Source organism: Rhopilema esculentum, unplaced genomic scaffold (assembly GCF_057945365.1).
Source record: "Rhopilema esculentum isolate cy_ngs unplaced genomic scaffold, ASM5794536v1 HiC_scaffold_34, whole genome shotgun sequence".
In the NCBI taxonomy this organism is placed as follows: domain Eukaryota; kingdom Metazoa; phylum Cnidaria; class Scyphozoa; order Rhizostomeae; family Rhizostomatidae; genus Rhopilema; species Rhopilema esculentum.
In genome coordinates this window covers 1510707-1536691 of record NW_028300845.1, presented here as the reverse complement: position 1 = coordinate 1536691, position 25985 = coordinate 1510707, and the positions used below count along the sequence as shown (strand labels likewise).

The following is a 25985-nucleotide window of genomic DNA, read 5'->3' as shown; positions in this document are numbered from 1 at the left end:
ATTGCACAATTTTCTAGGTTAATTTCAATACAAATCGATAACTAGATTTTTTCACTGCAGTTCAAAAGTTGATTGCGTATTTAAAATCAAGAACCTTTGTATCTTAACTTTTCTGAGCGTTCATCTCAAACATTTGTCTAGCTGACTTATTTCTATGAAAAAGGCTCCGACTAACGTTTTGTACATTTTTCATTTAATCTTATACAAAGAAAACATTGAGGGTTGTTCAGACCTCATTTTTTCACTTTGAATTAACTCAATTCTATACATTTTCGTGATTTTCTCGGAATTTCTATCCGGCTCGAATGAAATTCAACGACAATCTTTCTATGATGTTTGATTCAGCTAAATGTTCAGGCTATAGAATCAGCTTAAATTTATTGAAAAAATTATCAATTAAAAATTTAATAAAATGAAAAAAGTTGGAGGGAAGAAAATACTAAGTCATAGTTACAATATGGGCAGACAGAATCCCATTGTGTACTATCGATTTAGCTTCAAAATAATATATGGTCTTAAAAAGCAATAAAAAATTTACTGAGAAACTATTTTGTCTACAAAATTATTTAAACATAAAACAATTGCAAGAAGAAACAAAAAGCATTTATTCAGTTCTCAGGCAATGTTCGTTTTATGCTGGTTACAATACAAAAAGAGTGACCAAAGGAATATCTTTAGGAGTCTCTTATATTTCATTTTCTTGTATTTAGAATAAAATACAAGTAGAAAGAAAGCAAACGAAATGCTTAATTGAATATTCTGTAAAGAATACAACACATTTCTATAATGATGGTTGTAGTCTAATCTCAAATCCATGGCCTTGAGGCTTTTATAAAATCAAATTATTAGAAAAAAAATCGTGAACGAAAATCGGTGATCAAACAGGTAATTTTGAAGAGCTATGTGAACTAATTCTCCTTCAAGGTGTAAGCTAAAAAATTTTCAGAAATGATGAATTTTGGATCAAAATTTCTCAACCCAGCATGAAAACCGCATCTATGAAGTAAAGTTATCTGCTGGAAATTCAAACAAAACTGGAGATATTTTGTTTAATTCTAACGGTTGTTTCACGAAAAATAAGGTTTTTAATGAGCTTATTTGGCATGAAATAAAGCGTAAAGATTATAGAAAACAAGCAAAAATTGGGAGTATATCTTAAGTATCAACAACGAGCAAACCTTTTGGAATTGCGAACAACTTTCCTAGAAATATTTCTTACAAAAAAGATGATGACGAAAGACTCTTGAATAACAAATACATGGAATTCGCAACAAGGAAAGAGGATATTACTTTCTAGCGCTAATGTATGTGAATATCAATCACGTAATATACTTACAGCCTTTTCTGTATAAAAGAACTAAATTTACGTAAAATCTCAAAGAAAGACCTGTAAATGTCACTTCCAGACATGAAACAATATAGTGAGTATAATTTTTAATATATAAAACTAACTGTGACTGGACACATATTAACAAGAATGGTGACGAATTTGCTAAAATTCGATTTTCTGTTTAAATGGTTTTAAGCCCCGTCTAGGTAATGGTACAGTTAAAACAGTAAAAATCACAACTTTTGTCGCAAATAGTTTAATTCATTCTAAATGAATAGAAAAATTATTATACAGATCTCCAATAATCTAGGTATAAAAAAACAAACAGCTTGAGGATATGCTTATGTTACGATAATAAGCAAAGATCGAGTTTTACCAAAGTTTAAGACACTTTAAAATATTAGGTAAATTAAAGTTCGAGGTTTTTGCAAGGGTACGCAAAATTTTAACAGTGCTGCTTAAGGTCCCGTTGTTATTTCTTTTAAAAAAATCCAGTCTTCACTTGATCATTCTTTTGAAAGGTTTCTTTTTTTTGAGACGCATGCTGTCATTTTGAAACATAACATTTTGACAAAAACAGAAAAAGGCAGGCCTAATATATTTTTCCTTATAACACGAAAAGCGTGATCGACGTATGACAGAAAAAAATGTCCTTAGTAGTCGCGAGGACATTTATTCTGACTTACACTGTCAATAGTAAAAATTTAACCACTACGGTGATAAAAATGAAAATCTTCACAAAATGTCTAATAATTCTGAATGTCAGTCATCATGCCAATTCTTTTTCATCTGAAAGTACAAATTTTTGCCATTCATATATAATAACCATAATAATAGTAACAATAATAATAATAATAATAATAATAATATTAATAATAATAATGATAATAATAATAATAATATTAATAATGATAATAATTGTTTTTTACAATTATATAGATATCATATCTTTGAATAGTTCTTCTTTCGGTCTGAATGCTCAAGCATTCTTGGTATCTACTCAAACTCATCCTTTAAACAGAGTTTACGATACAAAAATGTAAATTATGTAAATTACAAAACAAATTATGTAACAAGATGCACAAGTCATATAAGGACATAAAGTTAACTAAAGTTTAAATAATAATCTTTGAGTATCATCAAATTTTATTTCATTTTTTGGGATCTTTTTAGGTTCAGACAAGCCCTTTTATGAAATAACAGGATGCTTTCAAAGACCAGATAGTTTCACAAGCATGTATACATGGTTTGATCATGCAAATTACAAATGAAAACAGAAAAAAATTGCAGGAAAAGATTTGTATATGTGGAATTTAAAAGTTGGTCAATTAGTAAAAAATGGTAAAGCATTCTTACCGGTTGGTGGGTCGTCACAAGACCAATCACCCTCTTTGCACTCACTAGAAAATACAATAAGAATCTTCAAGGGGACGGCATTAGACATAAAATACAAAAATATCGAGGAATTAATGTACAAAACAAACGAAACTAGCCCAGGTATTATTTGTTCTAAACATCTATGACTCGATTCATAAGACATTGTGTTTTCTAGTAAATACAGTATGTTTTGTTAAATGGCGAATTTAAGTGATGAAACGTTAATTCGTAAATAGTTTATCCTCATTATTTTTATTTGTTTTAGCATAAAATATTTTACAGCAGAACATTGTTTCTACAAAATCACAGTTTCAAGTCGCATAACCCTAACGGCTTAAAGCTGTATACAGGCAGTATTTTGAATATTAACCTCCGAGCTTCAGAGCAGACTCGGAGTCATGTCTTAATTACAAATGCGTCTCGAGAATGTCTTAAAACTTTAATTTCGGATATTTTGGGCTCATACATATGAATCTAATAATCGTCGTTTCTATTTCAAGAGAGACGATACTATTAAAAAAAAGCATGGTGAAGCCTGCTTATGATTTTTTCATTGATTGAGATATGGAGCAATTGATTACGACCAAAAAGTAACAGGTTTTAAAATGGCATAACCATTCTCGTTAATATCTCGACATAGATATTTTGTTCCGCTGTGGCTTCTCTGTTGCAACAAAAGTTTGTAGATGCAAGATGAATAACCATAAGTTTTATAGCAAAGAAAATCGAACTTACCATACGGTACGGCGGTCGTCTTTGATTACTTTTTCGCCTTCAGAGTAGTAACGGTAGCGATGATGACATTCTGCAAAAGGGAAGCACTCAGTTGTCGTCTTTCAACATATATAGTATTAAGAGAGTATTAATAAAACAATAAAGAGCCTAGCGGCAAACAGGTACGAGTAACGAGTGTGGAAAATTGCAAACTAGTTTTTCACCACTTTCTAAAACCTAAATCAATTGTATATATACATATATATATGTATTATATACACAGCTCTATAGTTTACGGACAAACTACTCTGATTACGAAATTCACACAACTTCGAAAATACAACTGCATAAAAGAAAGCTACCTTGCTTTATCCAGAATACTACATCTAAAAATTACGTCCAAAAGCCAATCACATTATAGCGGTATAGAGCATAGAAGCACAACTATGGAGGTTTTCTGTGCAAAAAGGTTTTTAATGCATTTGACTTTCATCATAACGCTGGATCAGAGACTAAAAGTCGACAGACAAGAAAAGAGAGATGTGATCAGAATACGGTGAGCGCAGGAATTTTGCTCCCAAATTTTGTACGGAATTAATTATTTTGCACGGAATCACCCAAAATAGGAGAGAATGAAGGAACAAAACATTCACAAGTGTACCCAGGTTGCTCGTTTTGTCTCCATCTACTCCTTTTTGCGTACATGATTAGAGAAAAGCGTGAAATGCCAAATAATTGCAAGTTCACTACATGAATGAATCTGCCTCTGAAGACGTTGCCAATTATCTGAAATCCCTGTCAACTAAAATGAAAACGTTTACCAGGCGTTACTCTACATACTTTTTAACTGGCAAGCCGGACAGCATTCTCCAGGTACATCCACCAGTTTCTGGCAATTGTTATCAGTGAAATCGCAATCCGGAGATCTGCATAGGACACCATAAGACCGCGTGCATCTACATGCCGTACAGTTGTCAATATTCCATTCAGAGGCAAATGAAACAGCTGTTCCATCAGGTTTATTGCAAAACTTGGGCTTCTCCAGTTTGCGGGGTGGAACTAAAAAACGCAAAATAATCACGATTGATCAATATACGTATTCCCAATGCCACATGCAGCTATATTTTTGAGTCTCTTATTTCCATTGCTATAACCTTGTTGGTTTTTGGTAGAAATCCAACAATATAACTTATCAGGACATTTTCAACAACAGCATATTTCAAATCTTCCAGGTTCACAGGACGTTAAAGGTAGATAAGGATGGGGGATGCATTTAAACAAGGCTATGGTTATAAAGTGCCTAGCTCCTTGTGAGAGGTCGTAATGGTATTGCGTTCGAAAACAATGGTCTTCTGATTAGTCATTACCCCCCTCCTTATTTACAATGTACCGATTCATATACAATGTTATTATCATAGTTGGTTCCATTGCAATTACAGTGCAAGGGAGTTGCTGGTGCTCATCAAGCCGGGATACTTCAAACACGAGAACTTGAAAATAAGTACTTGAAAACAAGAGGAGCTTGTTCCTCATTTACAGTACTCTCTTAAGCTCATGAACCGTTATTAAGTACCATGAATTCTCTAATGATCTTACTTTGTCTTCAAAATTTCAAAGCCGCACAGTGTAAAAGTGTACCAGTATGTCAGTTTCAGCAAATTAAAGCCGGAAACAAAACTCACTTATATCATCAATACAGATCGGCTCGCATTTCCCATTCCACCGCTGACGCCGTTTGCAGTTCTGTTTCACTGAGCTTGGATCCACACAAACGATGCCTTTTGTAGTGCATTCACATACACTGCAATTGTTTTCCTGCCACCTCTCGTGTTCAACCACCACCCTTCCGTTTGACTTCTTACAGACGTGATGTTCGGGACACACAGGGCAGCATCTTCCCTTTTGAGGCCTTGCAGGCCCGGTTCTACAAAACGGCAGTGCACACATGGGCGACGAACACACTGGATAGCCGTCTCTACTACAAGTGCAGTGGATGCAATCATCAGAACCGTACCATTCATCACCAATGTTATACTCAATTTTAGTTTCGTAATCGATGCACTTGCTGTGACGCCTTGGCTTAATTGGCTCTATCAAGGGAGGCGATACTGGCAAAGGTTTTGGCTTCTCTTCTGTTGACACCTTCTTCGTTTCCCCTTCAGTTTTTGGATCCTTTTTGCCGGATTCTCCCTTACCAGACGAATCATCAAGCTGCCTGATGGGAGCCACAATGTCTGGGTTTTCGGTAGAAGGAGGGGCTTCAGTAGTAGCAGGAACAGGCAGTCCCTTTTCTGTGCATGTTGGTCCTCTGCCTATAGTAAAAGCAAAACGTTCAACCCTAGGTGTAATGAACATTTAAAGATGAATCTTTGGTATGATCTGTATCGGGCAGTAAAGGTACAAATGTCGATGCATCATAGTTTTCTATATTTGGTTTATTCGATTGCTATATATGATATGGTTATGTACTTTTCATTATTGTAGACAATTCCAAGGTTTAGTATGGTATAGTAGGATATGATACGATAGGTATAGTAGGATAGGAAACTATACTATACTATACTATATTATACTATACTATACTATACTACACTATACTATATTATACTATACTATACTATACTATACTATACTATACTATACTATACTATACTATACTATACTATACTATACTATACTATACTATACTATACTATACTATACTATACTATACTATACTATACTATACTATAATATCCTATGCGATACTATGCGATACTATACGATACTATACGATACTATACTATACCATACTATCCGATACTATGCTATGCTATGCTATGCTATGCTATGCTATGCTATGCTATGCTATGCTATGCTATGCTATACTAGGTTTTAAAAGCTATAAATATCGATATTAGTATGATACGGTTTGAATGGGTTTGCTTTGTTATAATACAAAAGAACAATACCAATGGGACTCACAATAAAAGACAATGGGAATATCTCTTATATATGTGTCTTCATCTTCTTTCAATGGGACTTTGAGTGAACTATCCGAAAGATAATCATTGTTTCGAATCCAAGAAGTTGTTTCGTTACCAGGGCACCAACCAACATTGAGAACAATGCCTACGCTGTACACAGATTTCAAGTCTTTTGGCTTTTTGGTCAGAAATGAGTATTTAAATTTCTGCTGCAACTCGATGCCTGACATATCCCACGTCTCTGCTGCATATAGAACAGACTTAATATCTTGAAATGAGATGTCCTCAAAAAACAGCTTTAAACATGATGGCGCTGGTAGTTTTCCAGGAATTTTGTTGAACATCATCACACCTTGAATTGTCATATTTTTGCTCCCTTGAAAAAATATAATTTCAAAAAATTTAAAGTCATATACATATTTAAAAAAAGGAAATCTCGATAGATAATTTCAAATTACTATTGACAGATTTTCCCTTAGCTATTTAACGGGGCCCTAAAAATTTGTTTCTAGAATGGAAACGTAGACAAGAACTAGATTTGTGTGAGTCTTGCGGTGGAAGGTCTTTTTCTGAGATTGACTTACGAATAAATGATTCAATGGCGGGTCTTAATTTAAACTTTATATATCAAATACAAACGATATTTGCAATGAGTCTTCAACTTTCAAGAATAATAGATTCCTAGCTACCCTCCATGCCAATGATATCCTTTTGTATCTGTATTCTTATTTAATGATAGTTTCCCAAAAGTAATTTCTGTCAAGGAAATTTGTAAGAAGACAAGACTAGTCAGATTTGGACTTCTTCGCGACAAACGCACAGCAGCTGCACAAAGCGAGCATAAATTTCTTATTTTATTATTCAATTGTTGTACAAAAGATCACTGAGAAGACGCTAAAACCAAACTAAAACCAGGAATATCAAACTTGGAAGAGTACTTACTTTTGTACATCACAGTTTTACTCTATCGATACAACATTCGGTCAAAGAATAAAATTAGTTTCAAAATCTTATCATCATGATGCTTCGAGTTTGAAATTTAGAGTAGCCCTGAATTTACGCTACCACAGTGTTTTTTCCATTTCAGTTAAAGATGTTATCAAAGGAGAAACATTAGAAGCGTTGGCACAGCGACGCCAGGGTAACTTCATTATCTCAATCAGACCCCTTCTTCAGTAAATTTCAATCACAAAGCAACTATGAAAAAAGAAGAGTCCTTGGAAAAATGCGGCATCTTTGAGAAATGTGGGGATGACCAGGCCTACTGTCCCCTGGTTCCAACTCTATGCGTAAATGCCTTCATTTGTCAAAATTAAAGTCAACTTAACTGCCAGCTTAATAATTTTGTCGTGAAAGGGTTATATTCTTAATGACAATAATTTAATTCTTAATATTACGCAGATATTTTATTTGATCCACAGAAAGTCAGTTAATTTCACAAATACACAGTCACCTATCGTTACACAGTTATTGATATGTTAGGTGTAAAATCAAATCTTACCATACACAGGTTTTCTGTCGTGTGAATAACCAGTTTTTTTGCCAGCTAACAAAGATAAAGAAGTCAACTTCAAAATTTACATTGACAAAAAAACTTGCTAGGAATGAAAAAGAGTTTAATACACAGCGATCATGATGTCCTCGTATATAATAAACTATTGAGACTCAAAAAATTGTTAGACTGTCAATTGTATACTCAATATTTAAGCTTTATCCTTGCAAGCTACCAAAGAGATACTAAGATAGCCTCGAAGAGTCTTTCTTAAAGAAGTAATCTGCTTTAAGGAAGTGTTTGTCTGATCGAACCTAAGTTAAAATAAACAGAATAAAGAGGGCTGAGTTAGAAGTTCTACATCCAATGCAGCACTTTCACTTTCAGGACCCTTAAATATGCTAGCAATCGATCAAATTTGTCATACTTTCGTCCATTTCATCCATTTTCTTCAAAGTCTCTGAAAAAGATCGATAATTCATAGATGAAAAGGTTCGCTGTTGGCATAGAAGATGAGGAAGCATAACACACTTAATATAATAGCAAAAGACTTAACTGTTGAAAAATTGCTCTTTTTTGAAGTAAATGCAGAGAATAATCTGTGCAAACAAAAAACAAAAAAAGGGTACGTGGTTACATGTACATACCGCTCTTCATTTCAGAAACTGGAATGGACCTAAGTTTACCATTAACACTCCACGCGTCAGAAGAACCTAAAAAAACGAGAAAGACACATTAGCTTTACTGCTTTTGAGACATTATTTTTGTTGAATTAAGGGTAGCTCCAATAAGAGGCTAAATGATCTTTATGATCTGACCTTTGATCAAGTTGATATGAGGATTAGACTGAAATTTTAAAGGATTGAGCTACAAAGTCAATAGTCGCTTGGTATTTTAAATGAATGTATCGAGTGTCCTTGGTAATGACAATTTCACAATAGAACATTTTGAAAAGAAGTCTTGCAAAAGGTATGATTCCTCATTATACAGACATGCTGAATTTGATTAAGCAATGAAAGTTGTCAGGCACCAAATAGAATAATCAAGAAATGTAGCCTTGAAAAACATGCACTTTAAATAGACTCTGCTCTGGAACAAATCTGTCTCCTTGACTGTTGCCCCAATCAGGCAATACACTTATCACGATGCTACCAAAGTTGCTTCAAAAGCATCCCGGAGTCAGAGGGAACAAACCCTGATATTGACAGTCAATGAAATCCTTTTTTCATTGCCTTGATATGTGATTTTATGCATCCACGTTTCTAGCTACTCGGTTGAGCGTTTACAGCTCTGCCTATACGACATCGAGCGGTAAACAGTAACTTTCTTTTCTTGCTACTCAGATAGCAAAGTTTGGTTGAACAATGAATAAAGGTGATTCATTCGAACTGGTTGAGTGAAAGAATCTGCTTTTCAGGTGATAGTCTGTAATACCTCTAGATTTTGTAAGATTGCCGATTCTCTCAAACGTTATAGGGAAACAAAATTAATGAGGAGTATTTTTCATGGCCACCTGACATGGTATCATGCACAGTACAGAATTAGGAATGGTATGGAATGGTATGGCGTGGTATGTTATGGCGTAGGAGGTATTGCGTGACATGGTATGGTGTTGCATGAAATGGTATGGTATGGTATGGTATGGTATGGTATGGTATGGTATGGTATGGTATGGTATGTATGGTATGGTATGGTATGGCATGGCATGGCATGGTATGTCATGGTATGGTATGGTGTTGTATGTTATGGTATGGCATGGTATAGCAAGGTATGTTATGGTATGGTATGGTATGGTATAGTATGGTATGGTATGATATGGTATTGCGTGGTATGGTATGGAATGGTATGGCGTGGTATGTTATGGCGTAGCATGGTATTGCATGACATGGTATGGTGTGAAATGGCATGGTATGGTATGGTATGGTATGGTATGGTATGGTATGTTATGGCATGGTATTGTATGGTATTATATGGTATTGCGTGGTATGATATGGAATGGTATGGCGTGGTATGTTATGGCGTAGCATGGTATTGCATGACATGGTATGGTATTGCGTGAAATGGTATGTTATGGTATTTTATGGTAGGTATGGCATGGTATTGTATGGTATGGTATGGTATGGTATGGCAAGGCATGTTACAGTATGGTATGGTATGGTATGGTATGGTATGGTATGGTATGGTATGGTATGGTATGGTATGGTATGGTATGGTATGGTATGGTATAGTATGGTATGGTATTGTATGGGATGGTATGTTATGGTATGGCATGGTATTGTATGGTATGGCAAGGCATGTTATGGTATGGTATAGTATGGTATGGTATGGCATGGCATGGTCTGGCATGGCATTGCATGGTATGGTATTGTATGGTATTCTATGGTATGGTATTGTATAGTATGGTAAGGTTTTGCATTGGTAATTTATTGGCATCGGTATGATATGATTTGGTATCGTATATGATATGGCATGGCGTGGTATAGGAGATTTTATGATATGACACAATATGGCATAGTTTAGAATAAAACAAAACTGCATACTGTTATATAGATATTGAAAAGAACGTTTCGTTTTGATACCTTCAATCTTTATCTAAAATTGTGTTGATGGAAATTATGTGAATCTTTTTACCATCTCGAAGCTCAAAAGTATCGCGAATCTTAAACGAGGTTCAAAAAAAGTTTACGGTCTATTTAAAAAAAAATTGTAGCAGATCAAAACTAAAGAGCTTCAAACTTGTTATTCTGTTTTAAAGCTAGTAGTTTATTTTGCAAACGCAATACTGAACAGGTCGGAAGAACAAAAATATGGGCGACTTCGATACCATTGCGGCGTTGTTTGCAGAGACTTTAATGTGAGATGGCTTAATGGGACTTTAGCGTTATGACGATCATCTTGAAAACATAAATCCACTTTTCTCAGCTTTGTTTTGATTAGGCATTCTATCGAAAAAAATGCATCATCTTGGAAGTCAGCTCCTAGAGCACGAAAATAAAGTTGAAACATCCCAACGCCGGAAAAACACTATTTACAATCGACCACTAGATGTAATGCCGCGTAAACAAAAAAGCCTCACACCTTGGCTGACTTTTATGGCTCTTACAAGTTTCGGGTCTTAAAACTCATTGGAAATTTTTCTCAAAGTGCATGAAAACCAAAGTGCAGTGCAGGTAATTAGGCAGAAAAAACTCAGCAATTTTATTCATGCTCTGGTTATCATTCTGCTAAGTGCTACTGAAAAGCAATAATCTACCAATATATGTATATACCTCTACGAGTTCCAAATAACTTAGTAAGCGACTCGAGAGTCAAGAAGACAAACGAGTGATGTCATCATTAGTGACACATTGTTAGTCATAAAAGAAATTGACTCTTTAATCAAGAGTTTGTAAAAAATTTCTGATGCAAAAAGTTTCTTGATACTCTTTCTCTGGAGGAGAAAGATCCCCATTCAAAGGAGTCTGCATTTATGAGAAACATACCCGATTACTTTAACTCCATGACGCTCAGTACCAAAAGTAGGCTAGTTGAATAATCCCCTTTATATCCATTTCAAAATTTCGACTTAACTATGACAAAAGGCAATTCATACTCTATCTCACAAAGTTGCCTAAAGAATCAGATATGAAATTTAGCAAGTATCAGCCAACAATTAAAGGTCAGTTCTCTCATTCCGTACCTGTCTTCGGGTATTCTGGCTTCTCTGAAATCTCACTCGAAAACTGAATTGGTGGCATATTTAGTTGGTCTTTCAAGTCTGCCTTTGACTCAATCTTGCTAGGTAACTTCTTAGGCTTCTTTACAGGGCAATCAGCTCCATAACCTGAAACAAGGATAGAAAATTGAGAATCTTAACATCTGATTTACAAAATATGGGGGCTTTTGAAGAAAGCCACGAGAAAAACCATAATTCGTCTGGGTACTTTCGTAATGCACTTTGAGTACTGGCAGATGTGGAAAAAAGGAGGAAAAAGACACTGTAATTGAAGTGGCAATCTTTTATTTATCTATGGGTTCTGAACAAAATCTTGCCATTGCAAGTGACATGACAAAACATTTATCCTGTCAACATTAAAAGAAAATTGGAAGTGCCACAAAAATTTCTTGTAGAAATTATGTACATACAAAAACTAAGAAAATGAAAGACACAAGGTTTTACGTAAAATTTGACCTGATACCAAAGTATTTTCCCTATAAGCCTTTATGAATAAAGATTATTTTTAAGGGAATACTGTCCTGTAAACAAAGCCAGCTCACAATTTCCTGTCTAATAAATCCCTATGCATTTAATATTTCACGGTGCTATTAACACATTCGTTCTCATGGAAATTCTAAAGCTTTTTATTGCACATAATGACTTTATAGTGACATGGTACTTACAGTAATACACCAGGTTCAGGTCCTTTTCATAATTAACCGAATCTGGTTTTAACTTAACGTTAAACATAGTGTCAGTAAGGAAGTCTTTATTTTTCAGCCATTGTTTCGAGTCCTTATCCGGACACCAGCCAACATTGAGAGTAGCGCTAACACTGAATCCAAACGTTTTCTGTGGTCTCCTGGATATAAGCTTGTATTCATAGACATTTCCAATTTCAACACCAGAGAGATCCAGTACATCTTCCTTGTATGGTACACTTGAAGTATCAGCCAATCCAGTATCTTGGAAACTGATACGTAAACAGGACTTTTTAGGAAGCTTGCCAGGAGATTTGTTGAATTTTAACTTTCCATGGATAGTTATATTCCCAGGCCCTGAAAAAAATTCATTTTACCATGAACTTAGAACTTTCGATCGGGTGATACTTAACTTTCTAGCTAAACAAATTGCGAGAGATAAGACGGTATCAAAGTTGAAAGGGCGTAGAACGGAGTCGCAAGGAAAACATTTCGCACCACTTTCATTTGGGTCTCTGGAAACGCTTTCTCTTGAAATACTCTTCGAAAATCAAAATACACAACGGTGAGCATGGATTTTTTACCAGAATGCTGCTTAGTAAGATGTAGCTATCATTGTCACTGAACTTAAGTTCGTGAATGGTTTTGGCTTTTTTCGTCGAAGGGCCCACAAGTAACTATCCCATTGAACAAAAATTTCAGCGCAACAAAACTCTTTTAATGGCCTATCAAAATTAGAAGAAATTTTTCGACTAAGTCATTCAAAGAAAATCTTACCGTATTCTGGAGCCCGAACATAATCATCTACCCAGTCCGCTATGAAAGATGCACAATGATTCACATCAAAATAATTATCATACATATATATACAAATTAATATCAAAGGGCAAAATTGTTATATTACTATATTGACAAAGTAAATCAAACCAAATTACCGCGAAAGATAGCCTTGGAGATACCATAAATTTTTCAGGTACTTTCATTCCAAATCATCCTTACTTGACTTCATCACATGGTGAGGTGTTTTCGTTATTTCGGCAATATTTCAGTACCAATATACAAGGGTTATTGGGATTTTCAATTCCCGGTAAACGGCATAGAAAAAGATCGTTGTATTTCAGGTTACAAATGTCTTTAATGCTCCGTTAAACTTGGATGCTTTTATCATTGCAAAAAATCTAAACAGTGGCTTCAAAGGCTCTTGTTGAGAGCAACATTAGGATGCCACGTTATTTCAGTATGACACCTTCTGTTTTAGAATCTTTCAAAAGCTGAATACAAGTAATTCTTGGATACACCAAATCATGAGCAAATTCAATTGGCTATCTTGATGTAATGTTCCATTTTGGGATTGATGTTTTTCAAAAGGTAATTAAACTGGCTAACCAGACGTCAAGCACATAAAAAAGCTATAAGAGGTTCTCACCTTCCGTTGGATCTCCAAGAATTCCATGAGGAGGTTCAGGGCTTTCATAGGGATCTGAAGAGATGATAATAAGATGATCTATTTATTGTGTTGAAGAAAGACTATAAATTTACCCCGTACTTTCTGACATGAAACTCCCAACCCCATGCTGATTCGACAGGTAAGGGATAATTTCACAAAATGTTTGACTCAGAAACCAAGCAGACACAAAAAAAAGACTTTTCATCCTCTAAAACAGGGGTGTCAAACTCAATTGCACACTTAAGGTCGCGGGCCGAATCAGATAAACATCAAATGATCTCGCGGGCCGAATATAATTACACGCCTGGCCAGTTCGTACTTATCTTCTAAAAATGCATAGACAGTTTCTCTCGATTTAAACTTCTATTTTGCTTTTTCGTTATTTCATTTTATTTCTAGCTACAATAAAAAAGCGATTGCGCCTCTTAAAAGATTCATTCAAAAGTTCTGAAGATATAAGTGAAAGTTACCTATTAGAAGATCAGGTATGGGGGGTGTTTCCCCAAGAATCTCACTTTTGGCTTCAGGTTGTGCTTTTTCGTTCGTTGCAGGACATTTCTTTCCCCTACCTACAATTAAAGTAAAGACGAATCAGAATATACTTCTGTATTGAATATAAGGGTTCTCCTGGTAAATGATGCTATGTAATCTTGAAATATATCTGTATACCAAATGATATGTACGTACAATAGCGTTGAATAAGTGGAGCCTAAAGATAGTTTGCCCAGTCTGCAAATATAAAATAGGTTTCAACACAACAAAAAAGTACATTAATACTGATATCTCTTCCTTAATGCAAATATTTGCTAAGATTGATCACACAGGACGCATGAGCAATTTTATCATGTTATGCTTGGGAAACTCTCTAAAACTTGCTATTAAAAATGAATTTTTTTATACATTTTGTAAAAATGTGTTTACAGTGGCATCGCAGCCATGAACAAGATTTTGGGCTATTTCAAAAGATTGTAAACAAACGAGTAAAGGGGACTGATTATTGGGCTTTCATTATCATTGTTATTATTATTATTAATTTCTTTATAGTAGGCGCTTAAAGAGGTAGCAAAATTACTGCTAATTGAAGGCTACTAAAACAAAAGCAAAAAATAAAATAAATCTAACAAATCTAGCTATTAAATTATATCCAACATAAAATGATCTTTATATATACATACATATGTTACATATTTACAGGTGAGTTTCGAATTTAGATAAAAACAAGGTTAATTAAAGAACCCAACCTGTGCTAAGAAAGTCTTGCATAATCGGCAGTTGCATTCATCACCCTTTCACTCCTTTATACGTTTTATAAAGATGGAAATATTAAGTGACTGTTTGATGTCAGTTGAGATTCCATGCCACAGTGTACATCCCAAGCAAGAAACGCTCTCTATTAACCAAACTATCCGGGCCTTGGGCTTTTGTAGAAGATTTTTGCTTCTTAGATGATAGAGGGGATTTTGCTCAATGAAAATTTCACTCATAAAGCTTGAAGTGATAATTGATTTAGTTTTGTAAATCTCTGCCATCAGCAACTGCAGATTCCGATAATATGTACAGATACAGAATTATCTCTGGTCAAAAGTGTATCAAAGTCAGAAACACTATCCTTGTAAGCGATGCTCAGTGCCTTTTTGTGAATGTGGTTGATCTTGTTATCAAGATTTCTGCCACAGGACATCCACACTGAGGGGCAGTAGCCAAACTGGGATCGTAAAAAAGCCTGCATGATATGCTTGAGCTTTTCATTGTCTAGTAAATAGGAAATACGTGAAAGAGCGTGAAGCTTTAGGCCTGCTTTCTTGCATAACGATTTTTCCATTCCAAAAAACCATAATCGTCAGATAAACATTTGCAAAATTCAGAAAAATAATACGTATTGATAGAAATTATGGCCATCATTATATTGCAGTTTTGAAAAAAGAAATCAGCACTTACAATAATATATTACTGGCACGTCGACTTCATAATCTGTTGTACCATCACGTAAAGGAACATAAATTGTTGAATCGGACAGAAAATCAAAATTCCTGATCCAGTCATTCGAGTCTGGGGAGGCACACCAGCCTACATTTAGAACAGCACTTACAGCATAGAATTCATGGTGTGTCTTTGGCTTTTTTGTCTTGAACTTGTAGTCATAATGGGCGCTGATGTCTGAATTTGATACGTTGAATTCCTCGGTTTTGTACACGACAGATTCGTCATCTTGTACCGATACGTCTTCAAAGACAACACGAAGACATGATGGTGTAGGCAGCTTTCCCGGTGATTTCTCGAAAGTAACTTTGCCACGGATTGTGATAACTTCGTCAGCTGTGAAACGATCGGAGAAAAACGTAAATATGAAATATAAAACAATCAATTCAACACAACAATTTTCTAAAAATTCATCAGATGTGCAGCTAATTACGAGTTTTCCTTACAGGGTAATTGGACTGATGTCTTTGATAAACAGATGAAATGATTTCAGGTCTAAAGAAAACCAATTTAGAAAAAAATAGATACACATAACCACATGAGTTCAATATCAGAAAACGAAAATACAATTGTGTTTTGGGGGAATAAATAATTTTCAGGATTTTTTCTGTCTTATAAAAAGTTATCAGAAAAAGGAAAAGATTTCACAAGAAAATAAAAAAATCAAGAAAAACTTCACGTACAATACTCTGGCTTCGTAACATCTTGTGGTTTATCTATAAAGTGAGATAGAAAACGAGCTAAAAAAATGTGACGAGATTCACCATATAATATCGATTTGTATAGGGAAACGAGGCCGATAAAAGAGTTGACTCCGGGGTCTACTAAGATCGAGGAAATATTAAATGATATTTGACAATTCATCAGATCTCAAACTGATCTTACCTTGATCTTTGGTAAACGGCATTGGTTCAAGCTCTGCATTAAAAAAATAGAAAGTTTGTATAACGAGAATATTGTATAAAAATCTAGCTTAACGGAAGCGATGGGTGGTAAGTCGCACTTTTAGATTGAATAAAAGGATCACATGGAAGATTCTTTTGACTTTTCAAGATGGAGATCGGAACCTTATAGGCAGAAAAATCTAATATTTCGCCGAGGGGCTAAATCACTCGATGAAAACATCATCGCAATTCAATTAATCGTAATCGTATATCTTGTGGAAATCCCATTGCTATATCTGAAAATCCCCTCAAATCATTTTGCTTTGGTGGAAATCTCGTTCGCTATATGCAGGAGTCCCTGGCATTTCGCATCAGCACAAAAGGCTCCTAGAATACGAAATATCAAAAAGAGAGAAAAGAAAATAGGATAGCGTTCACAGTAAGCAAACGTTAACTATAGTTGACTTAATAACTATTGCGAACATAGAATAAAAACGTGATGCTATCATAAGAAACTTTGAATTTAGACCAAAATTATGTGAAAAAAGCATTACGAAAAAGCAAAAACTGCTGAAGGTATCAAAAACTGGCTGAGATAAAGCGACAAAATTATTAAAGCCCCTTTTTAAGGTAGATCATCAAATATACCTTTTCAATTGTAAATTGTATACTGACTATATACTAGTTTTCTGCCAAATCTCCAGAAAAAGTTCTGTACTTTCTGTACTTCAAATAATTCTTTGCTACAAAATCTATGTGTCCATAAAAGTGTCAATTACGGGGTTTTTCCAGGTACACTGCTTAATTACTATTGTCAAACTGTGTTTAGCCTTAACACCAATGTTACCACGCCACGCGGTTCCACACAGAGAGCCCGTATTGTATTTTGTACGGCCCCATAAACTGATTTAACATGGAAAGAAGAACTCTAATATTTTCTTTCAGACAGTACAGTCCAAAGGCAAAAATCAAAATAATATATGTATGAAATATCGGCTTTATGCAGAAACAATTAAAGCTTCAAATTGATTTCCAATCCATAAAAGAGTATACTGTCCAAAGAAATTCAGAGATTGGAAGCTGTTAATGACGTGTTTTAAACGCACCTGATTTAACACATCTGTCTCTTGTGCATGTACACTTTGATGAGCCAACAGGCACTTTAACTTGAACACGCTTTTCGTTCGGTCCACAGACAACTTGCTCTGGGGGGCATAACGATACACATCCCAAATTATTGTCGCCATAACATTTGCACTTTCCTCTGCAGTCTCCAGAAATAAACTCCTCTCCTGCCTTGTAAGTATTGTTCTGGAATTTGCATCCCGAAAGTGGTTCTAATAAAAGATAAAACATGTCTAGAGATACCATTGTTAAGAAAATTGATAAGGCTTCATTGTAAGGTGTAATTCTCCAAAGTTGACTCAAAAACAGGGCTTTACTCTATATCATTCAAGCATCTTCTATTTTGTCTTTACTCTCAAGTTCCTAATTGTAGGGGGGTAAACTCCATTTTTCACAAATTTTGCATACCCATTTCCATTTATTAACACCCCCTAAATATGCATTTCATGCAAAATTCCTATTAAAACCCCCCCAAAAATAATTTCGGAAAATCCAAGCATTCCAATCTATTATGGCCCCCTATCTTAGGGTTTTTTGAAAAATGCCAACCCCCCTCCTTATTAGATCCCCCCCTACAATTAGAAACTTGAGAATACATCTTCCTTACTTCTGATGCTTCATAAGTACTGTTTCCTTCCACATTTCTCGATCACTTTTCATGCTGATTCACATTCTCGGATTATGTTACATTTTCAGGTCTTCTATATTAGCAACTTTGTATGGTGTTGCAAAACAGGACGAGGGACGAGATTTTCTGGTGCCAAGTCCCCTTGTGGGCTAAAAACTAGGTTATCCTTTCTAGAAATTGTCGAAAAAGAGGCAAAAGATAGAGTTATAGATATTTCTGTACTCTGAGAGAAAAATGACAATATGAGCAACATGACAATGCAAAATAATTAAAAAAACCAACCCTTTTTGACTGATACTTTTATGGCAGGTGCAGACCGTCTTACTTGAATGGGAGCGTCTGGCGACTCCACAGAAAATTTGCCAATATTGCCAATTTTTGTTTTTTTAGATAATTCAAATGCCGCGATTGGAGGGATTTCGGTAACGCTGGGCTTTTCTGGCATTTTGGGGTTTTCTGGGATATCAGGTTTTTCTGGCACTTCTGGGACATCAGGTTTCACTGGCACTTTTGGGAAATCAGGCTTCACTGGCACTTTTGGGATATCAGGTTTCATTGGCACTTTTGGGACATCAGGTTTCATTGGCACTTTTGGGACATCAGGTTTCACTGGCACTTTTGGGACATCCGGTTTTGATGGGACGTCAGGTAAATCCGGTTTTCTATCCGGTTTTATGTCCGGTTTTACATCAGGTTTTACAGGTACAAGGGGCTTCTCTGGCACAACTGGAATTTCTGTTTCATCCTTTATGATTATGTCGGGATTTATTTCAGGTCCTGATGGTAAAAAACGAAATGTTTAGTAAACCTTGAAAAATTCCTACCAAATGTTGCAAAATAACCTCGTACGTCTAAAAAACCACAAAAATACTAAAGCTGTATCTCCTTCTATCTACATTCATTCTTTATAATAAACCTGCTAAAAGAAACTATAACTGAACAATCAGAAAAAGTTAAGAAACATAAGTATATATTTGAAGCAAAAGAATTAAGAAACGATCGATTTTCGAAAGAAATCCAAACTTCGAAATTTCATGATATTCCATCAATATGGTTGGCTGGTTGGCAAAAAACTTTTGCACAGAGGATAAAAATACTTTTCTCATCAAAGCAATCATTAGCAATATTTAGCGAGTTTTAAAAGAAATATCAAGTCCATCAAAACTTTTGACTGCAGCTGTAAGTTGTGTAGAATTTTTATTTCAAATTTAGGCGTTTGTTGTTAGACTTTTGAATTCATTTTTGCATAGTTAGCCTCATTCAGCTTAACGCTAGTGTCAACTTTAAATAAATTGTTTATATTCATCATCATTATTATATATGCACAGCATTAGAACCGGAACAAATATATTGACAGAAGCGCCATAAGCAATGGAAAACAATAGAAACATTGACGAGTCTCATTGTTCACAGCTACGAACATCCCCCCAACAGACCCCCCCCCCCCAACAGGTTTTTGTTGGAAAATATCCTAGCATGAAAATTGAATATATTGACAGAAGCGCCATAAGCAATGGAAAACAATAGAAACATTGACGAGTCTCATTGTTCACAGCTACGAACATCCCCCCAACAGACCCCCCCCCCAACAGGTTTTTGTTGGAAAATATCCTAGCATGAAAATTGAATATAGGACCCCGAATGTTAAAATTGATGACGTCATAATTAAGAAGCTTTAAAGTTTATGTTTCGATGAAAAGTGAGTGCATTGTTACACAGTTTGCTATGTGAAGCAAAGCTAGAAAACTCAAGTGAATTGCTGGATGTTTAAGCAATGAATTAACTATAAGTAGCATGAGCTGTAAATTAAAAAAGATATATGAACAAACCCGTGTATCCACTGCAAATTTGTTTACATACACCAAGAGATTTAAATCTGTTGTCGTTTCCCTCACAGCCTCCATAGATAAATTTCTTACAAGCCCTGCTTTTGACGTCAAAATACCATCTTTTAAAATAGCCGTAGCAGCTTCCAGACTCTGAAGGGAGCCCGCATGTCTTGGCTGAAACATAAACAGGCAAAATTTGTTAGCCATTGCACAAACGAGCTAAAATTTTTAGTCAACCCCGGGACAGATTAATAACAATAAACGTTTCAAAACCCCGATTCTTTATGATTACTTTTCAATATGGCCTAAGTTTTTTGGCAGAGCATCTTTGCTAAATGCTGCTATTTCACAGTGTACTAGGTAGATAAACGCCTCAAATTTTATATTTTCAGCAAAACAAGAAAAGATACATGTAATGTGAAAAATCGCAGCCAAAAATTCAAAGTATTAGAAAACCTATAGGCAGTTCTAAGAATGACGTAGGCAAGAAGTACCTGGGTTCAGTCTCTCGCAGACACCGAGGTCTGGTAGGCCAGCTTTTCCATCGCTCATCTTTGTGAACTTGCACTTAAACCCGTCACCACATAGTATTTCGTCGTGCAACTTAGTATATCCAGTGCATTCGTAGCCCTTGTAAACTTCCTTTTTCAAACAAGACAGGCTAAAAGAGCATATCCATCTACCGTGTCTACAAGTGCTGGGAAAAAAACGTATGCAAGCTTAGAATATTGTTGAAATCGGATCTTGAGTAAAGCTGTATTTTCATATAAGGCCAATCAAGGGATACGAATTTTCTAGACTGTTAGGCCGAAGGAGCTTGCTGAAAGGTGGAGCGGCACAACAAAATAGGGACATTGCTGATGCGCTTGTATCATCGGGATTATTACGATAAAAAGGAGGAGTTTTTCAAAATGTTTCTGACAGGACAAGAAAGTCTTGAAAATAATTCCTTGTTCCTAACTCAAATAAAGTCCTCACATGGGCGTTCAAAATGATAAAAAGGTATTACATTTATTTGCAAATAAATTTTTCTGCAAAAAGACGCGTACCAACTTTCACACTGTTCGCCAGAAGGAACAACATCTCCAAACTTGTATTCTTTATTGTTTAGTTGGCATGCTAGAAAGGTGAAATATTATTGTTTAAAGTATGCTTGCGTGACCATTCACAAGCATCAATCACGAGGAAAGGTGAAATCATATAAAAAAGGGAGGTGCAGAAAAAATGACCCTAGGACACTTTGAATAGATACTGACAAATAATCTATGCTTATTATTACTCATGGATTGTGTATATCTTCAAAAAATGACTTTATGACAAGACGACTTCAAAGTTGTCACAAAATATTTTTTTCGTTAGCATATCTTCATCAACTACGGCTATATTCATACATTTACAAATAGAAACAGTTTTCAAAGTTCCTCAAGGAAAACTGACATTAACGTTTTGCTATCACTGCGCACGTGGTATACAACCGGTACAACAGACCCTTTTCTAGGCGTCTATATGCGCTTACCATATTAAAAACGTTGGTTTCTGTATAGCGTTGCAGAAAGGCCTGAATCAGAAAAATAATAGTTCTACAGTGACATGTTCACAAAGCTGGCTTCTATAGGGACAGCCTGTATCACAACCGTTTTGTCTGGTAGTACGTAAAGGATCGGATCAGTCTTTTAAATATACTCACAGTGCACTTACTTAAAAAATATGGAACAACAATCATTAGCTTTGCGCAATATAATCAGAGAGACATAATGGTCACTTACGGACACATGGGCCTGGCAGGTAGCCGATATCTTTCTGTGTTTCACATTCGTGCTTTCTGACGACGCAGTGGTTAGGGTAGTTCTTCCCGTCTTTCAATCCACAAACTGGCTCCTTTTTACGCTCATTGCATTTTAAATGACAGCTGCAAGTAGGCTTGCCGTTAATAACGGAACACCATTGATGCTTTCCACAGGTTACATCTCTGCATGCCGCTAAAGGAGACAAAAAACTTTGTGAAATAACACCACCACTTTGTTCCTTCACAGTAAGGGGCACTTCATTTTTCTAAATATACAGCTGCTTTTTTCAAATCTTAAGAGAGGAGAATTAAATTATTTGGAAAAATTGTGTAGTTTATTATTAAATGTCCTATAGGTAACCCTACTGACACGACCCCTTTGAGGTGCAACAAACATCCTTTTGGGGTCTGTTCGTATTTACTACTCCAATGATGCAAATAATCATTTGCATAACTAAATTTGCTTACTACCCTTGCAGGTGACATACCTTTTTCACATCTGCCATATTTTGCCTCTATTGGCAAATGAATGTTTTCGCCTGAATTTGGGTGCCGAATCCGGCAAATCATCCCCTTGTCGCATGCTCCACCCATGTTATCGATACCACCACACTTTGACATTTCTTTTTTCTTAATGCAAATGTCGCAACATTTGCACTCATCTTTTCCAATGAATCCATCCTCACACTTTAAAACTGGGACACAGATTCTCGCAGCGCAGTCGCAGTCAAGGTTACCTTGCTTTAAAGGGGGCATCCCTGCGACCGTTGTTGCCAATAACGCAATAATCACCAAATTTGCCATTTCTCTAGAATTGAAATTGAATACAATGAAAGGGGAACGATGGCGAAAAAAAGGCAGTCAACCAGAGGTCTCACCAAACCAAGTCTTCAATGGATTGCTTCGAGAGAAAATCAATGTTACTACTGGCCTACAATGCAACTTGTTTCATACAGAAAAATGAACACGACACAATAATATCAGTTGTTTAATATCTGATAAATTTAACCTCTTGTTTAAAACGTGGGGAAATCACTTCATGAAATCCCATGCACCTTTGGTGGAAATCCTATTGTTTAGTTTGGCTATCACTAAAAATTATTTAAAGGAGTTAATTTCCCATTGGCTTCAAAGATGAAAAAGTAAGACGAAAGTCTCAGAAAGACTGGTGCTATTTTAATTCTCAAAGAATAAAAAAGAACTCAAATATAATTTGCAAACTTTTCACAGACCAAGTATTGTCCTCTTACAAAATAAATTTTTGCATATTTCCCTAATGAAGTAAGCTCAATTGCGTTATCTACGGTCACCCAACTAAGAAGTAGGACTGCTTTTAGAACTTAAGCGGAGAATCTTTGTAATTCAAATGGGAACTAGAAGTGTCCCGATTTCCACGGAAGGAATATGTTGAGTAATAAAGACTGTAAATATTGTTGTTTCATTCTGCAAAAGAGACTAGCAAATGAAAAATAACGCATTCTAAAGATTACTCAAACCACCTTTAGGAACAATTCATTCAAAGCATAAATCTCTGATTTTTCTGTCTGTTTCTTCCTCTCTGCCAATTTTGAGAGTTTATTAACAACTCGAAAGTGGTTCGAGCTAGCGTGTTATCATATCGGGCGTTTGAACGAAGTTGGGAAGGTTCGAGGGAAATACAAAACAGCTTGAGTGTTTGATTAAACGCGGGGCTCGATATTTTGCAGTTACGCTCTCTTTTTTATACAAACCAGTAAATTCAAGTTCAGGCTGACTGTTCTTATTTTTTCGAAAATCTGAGGCTAGATTTTTCTTAATTTGTTTTTAATCTAATAGGGTGTAAGCAGTGCGATTGCTAGCTTTTTCGCTCTAAGGAGGTGTTCAGGCCTCATTTGCCAACAAAGTGAGTGAGACAACCTTCATTTGCTGACAAGTTTCAACATTCACCGAAAAAGCACCCACACATTCCTTGTTTTTTAGATAAAACGTTGCATAAAAATTGCGCTTTACAGCAGCTCACCCTTAGCTTGTTCTTTGTTCTAAACTTTTGGCCAATCTTGAGGGTCGTGTTCTAATAAAACTGTTCTTAAAAAAAATGTGTATGCTAACCGAGAGCTGTTCCAATGTCCATGAACTGTCTAAGCACTTACAAATTCCAGATTCCTGAAAAAGCCCGTTCCATTTTGTTTTATGCATGCACTTTTCTAATTCCTCTCTAGCCTTCTATGCTTTGCCCCGGACGCCGGGATTAATGGAGCAAAGAGCGTGCGGTTTTAAGTATTTCCTTCTACGAAATTGCGGTTGACAACAACTTTGGTAAGAGTTAAGTTCAGGTCTCCAAACTTATAACTCTACATTTACTCTGTATCAAATTCCAATGTGAAAATCATAGGATACCATCAATCGTGAATCGAACGCACCGAAGGGGGCAGGGATCATAGGGGCATTTAGCCCCCCCAGAACCTAAAAATTTCGGACAAGTAATCTGATTCGTGACGCTCTTGGTTCTTAGCTGAAAGTGAAAACATTTCAAACTCCTTCGGCATCTACTTATAATTTTTAACACTAAATATTATGCTTCGCGATCTCTGAAAAGACAAACAAAAGGAGCACACTTTCCACGAGAAAGCTTTTCCAAATGTGAAACGAGGCACTTTTTCGACAAACCACCAGCCCTTCCCCACAGTTCGAGAGGACAATTGGCAAATGTTCATTGCTAAGAATCGCTGTCAAAAGGATACTATGATTTTTGGGAACTGTTTTTAAGCCTTATGTTAAGGGGCAGCATTAGGAAAGCTACAACGCATTATCCCCGAACATTTATAACGCTGCAGAGGCTCTCTAGTTACTTTCTCAACCGTAATTCAACTGTCTTCGCATATGAATTCAATGTTGTCTATATAAAACTGGCAAGAACGGCGGGGACGGTTGCAAACCAGCTTCGCTGTCAGGACTCTCAGATTTTGAATGTAAACAATAAGCTTTGATCCTGAAACTTAATGGTCACACAAAGATACTTAAAAGCCTGATAGTGCTAAGTACTGGGCAAACCTTAATCCGGAAATTATGATAGACTGGTGGATATGGGAGGCAGAATTTTACAGAAAACCCGTTAGCCAGTCGAGAAGGACAAATGACAGAAAATGTGACTTGGAACATGGAGCAATGGCATCCTACCATACTTGGATACGAGAAAAGTGTGATACTTACTTGGCTCAATGTCTGGTCACGTAATTTTGGCTGCTCTTCTCTTCTTATTTTCACAACTTCATCTAAATCCACGAAACTATCACTTGAACCGTCAACTTAGTATTTAAGTTCAAACTGCAAGCTTTATGCGAACTAGTTGCCAAATCGTTGGGTTTCGCAGCTCCGTTCTCACAATATTTTTATTGTGTAAGTCTAGTGTCCTTGCGCGGTCATTTGTATCAATCACTCGGAAGTAAGACAATAGAGACACAGGCTTCCTGCCTCCCGACAAGGAAGCTCTTCGTCATATGACGTAACTAACTCCATTGGGTGTGTCACACAAACAATAATGAATGTCGTCACGAGGGTAATTATCTACCTCTGATGCAATTCATTTACCAAATGAATGATACTGGTATTAGATTTGCAAATAGGGGACGGAATTTTGATTAAATAAGTGAAAATTTAGCTATTAACAACAAAAACTACAGTGCCATTTGAAAAAGAAGAGGCTTTTTTCCAGGAAAAGGCCCCTACCCCTTAAAACCCAAGTTGTTGAAAGGATCTAAAAGAGCTAACATATGGCGTAGTTATTGAATTCATCGGTAACAGAGAAATGATTATTTTTTATCAGAGGCGACTAAATTGACATTTTCCCACTACATTATTTTATAAGAGCAATTTTATAAGAATTCCAGCCTCAAAATTGGTCAAAATTAAGAACAACCTGAACACCTTCCTAAAGCGCAATAGCTAGCAGTTGCACTGCTTACACCCTAATAATTTCAAACAAATTAAGAACAATCCAGCCTCAGATTTTTAGAATAATCAAGGACAGCCAGCCTGAACTAAAATTTACTG

The 25985-nt window shown here is 35.8% G+C and overlaps 1 protein-coding gene across 1 annotated transcript; it reads right to left on the bottom strand.

Annotated features, from left to right (window-relative positions):
- Positions 1–1570: 1570 nt before the first annotated feature.
- LOC148957344 (uncharacterized) lies at positions 1571–25338 on the bottom strand. The gene is made up of 25 exons (XM_089115575.1): positions 25146–25338; positions 22445–22762; positions 21937–22149; positions 21220–21289; positions 20665–20867; positions 20171–20344; positions 18624–19118; positions 17695–17925; positions 16590–16622; positions 16388–16420; positions 15663–16040; positions 14195–14293; positions 13704–13757; positions 13055–13093; positions 12260–12634; positions 11559–11702; positions 8527–8592; positions 8307–8339; positions 7889–7933; positions 6386–6763; positions 5104–5733; positions 4262–4480; positions 3443–3512; positions 2687–2730; positions 1571–2119 (listed from the first exon to the last, which is right to left on the bottom strand). The coding sequence occupies exons 2-25, from the start codon at positions 22758–22760 to the stop codon at positions 2100–2102; spliced, it is 4362 nt and encodes a 1453-aa protein (XP_088971701.1). The 5' UTR covers positions 22761–22762; positions 25146–25338; the 3' UTR covers positions 1571–2099.
- Between the last annotated feature and the right edge of the window lie 647 nt (positions 25339–25985).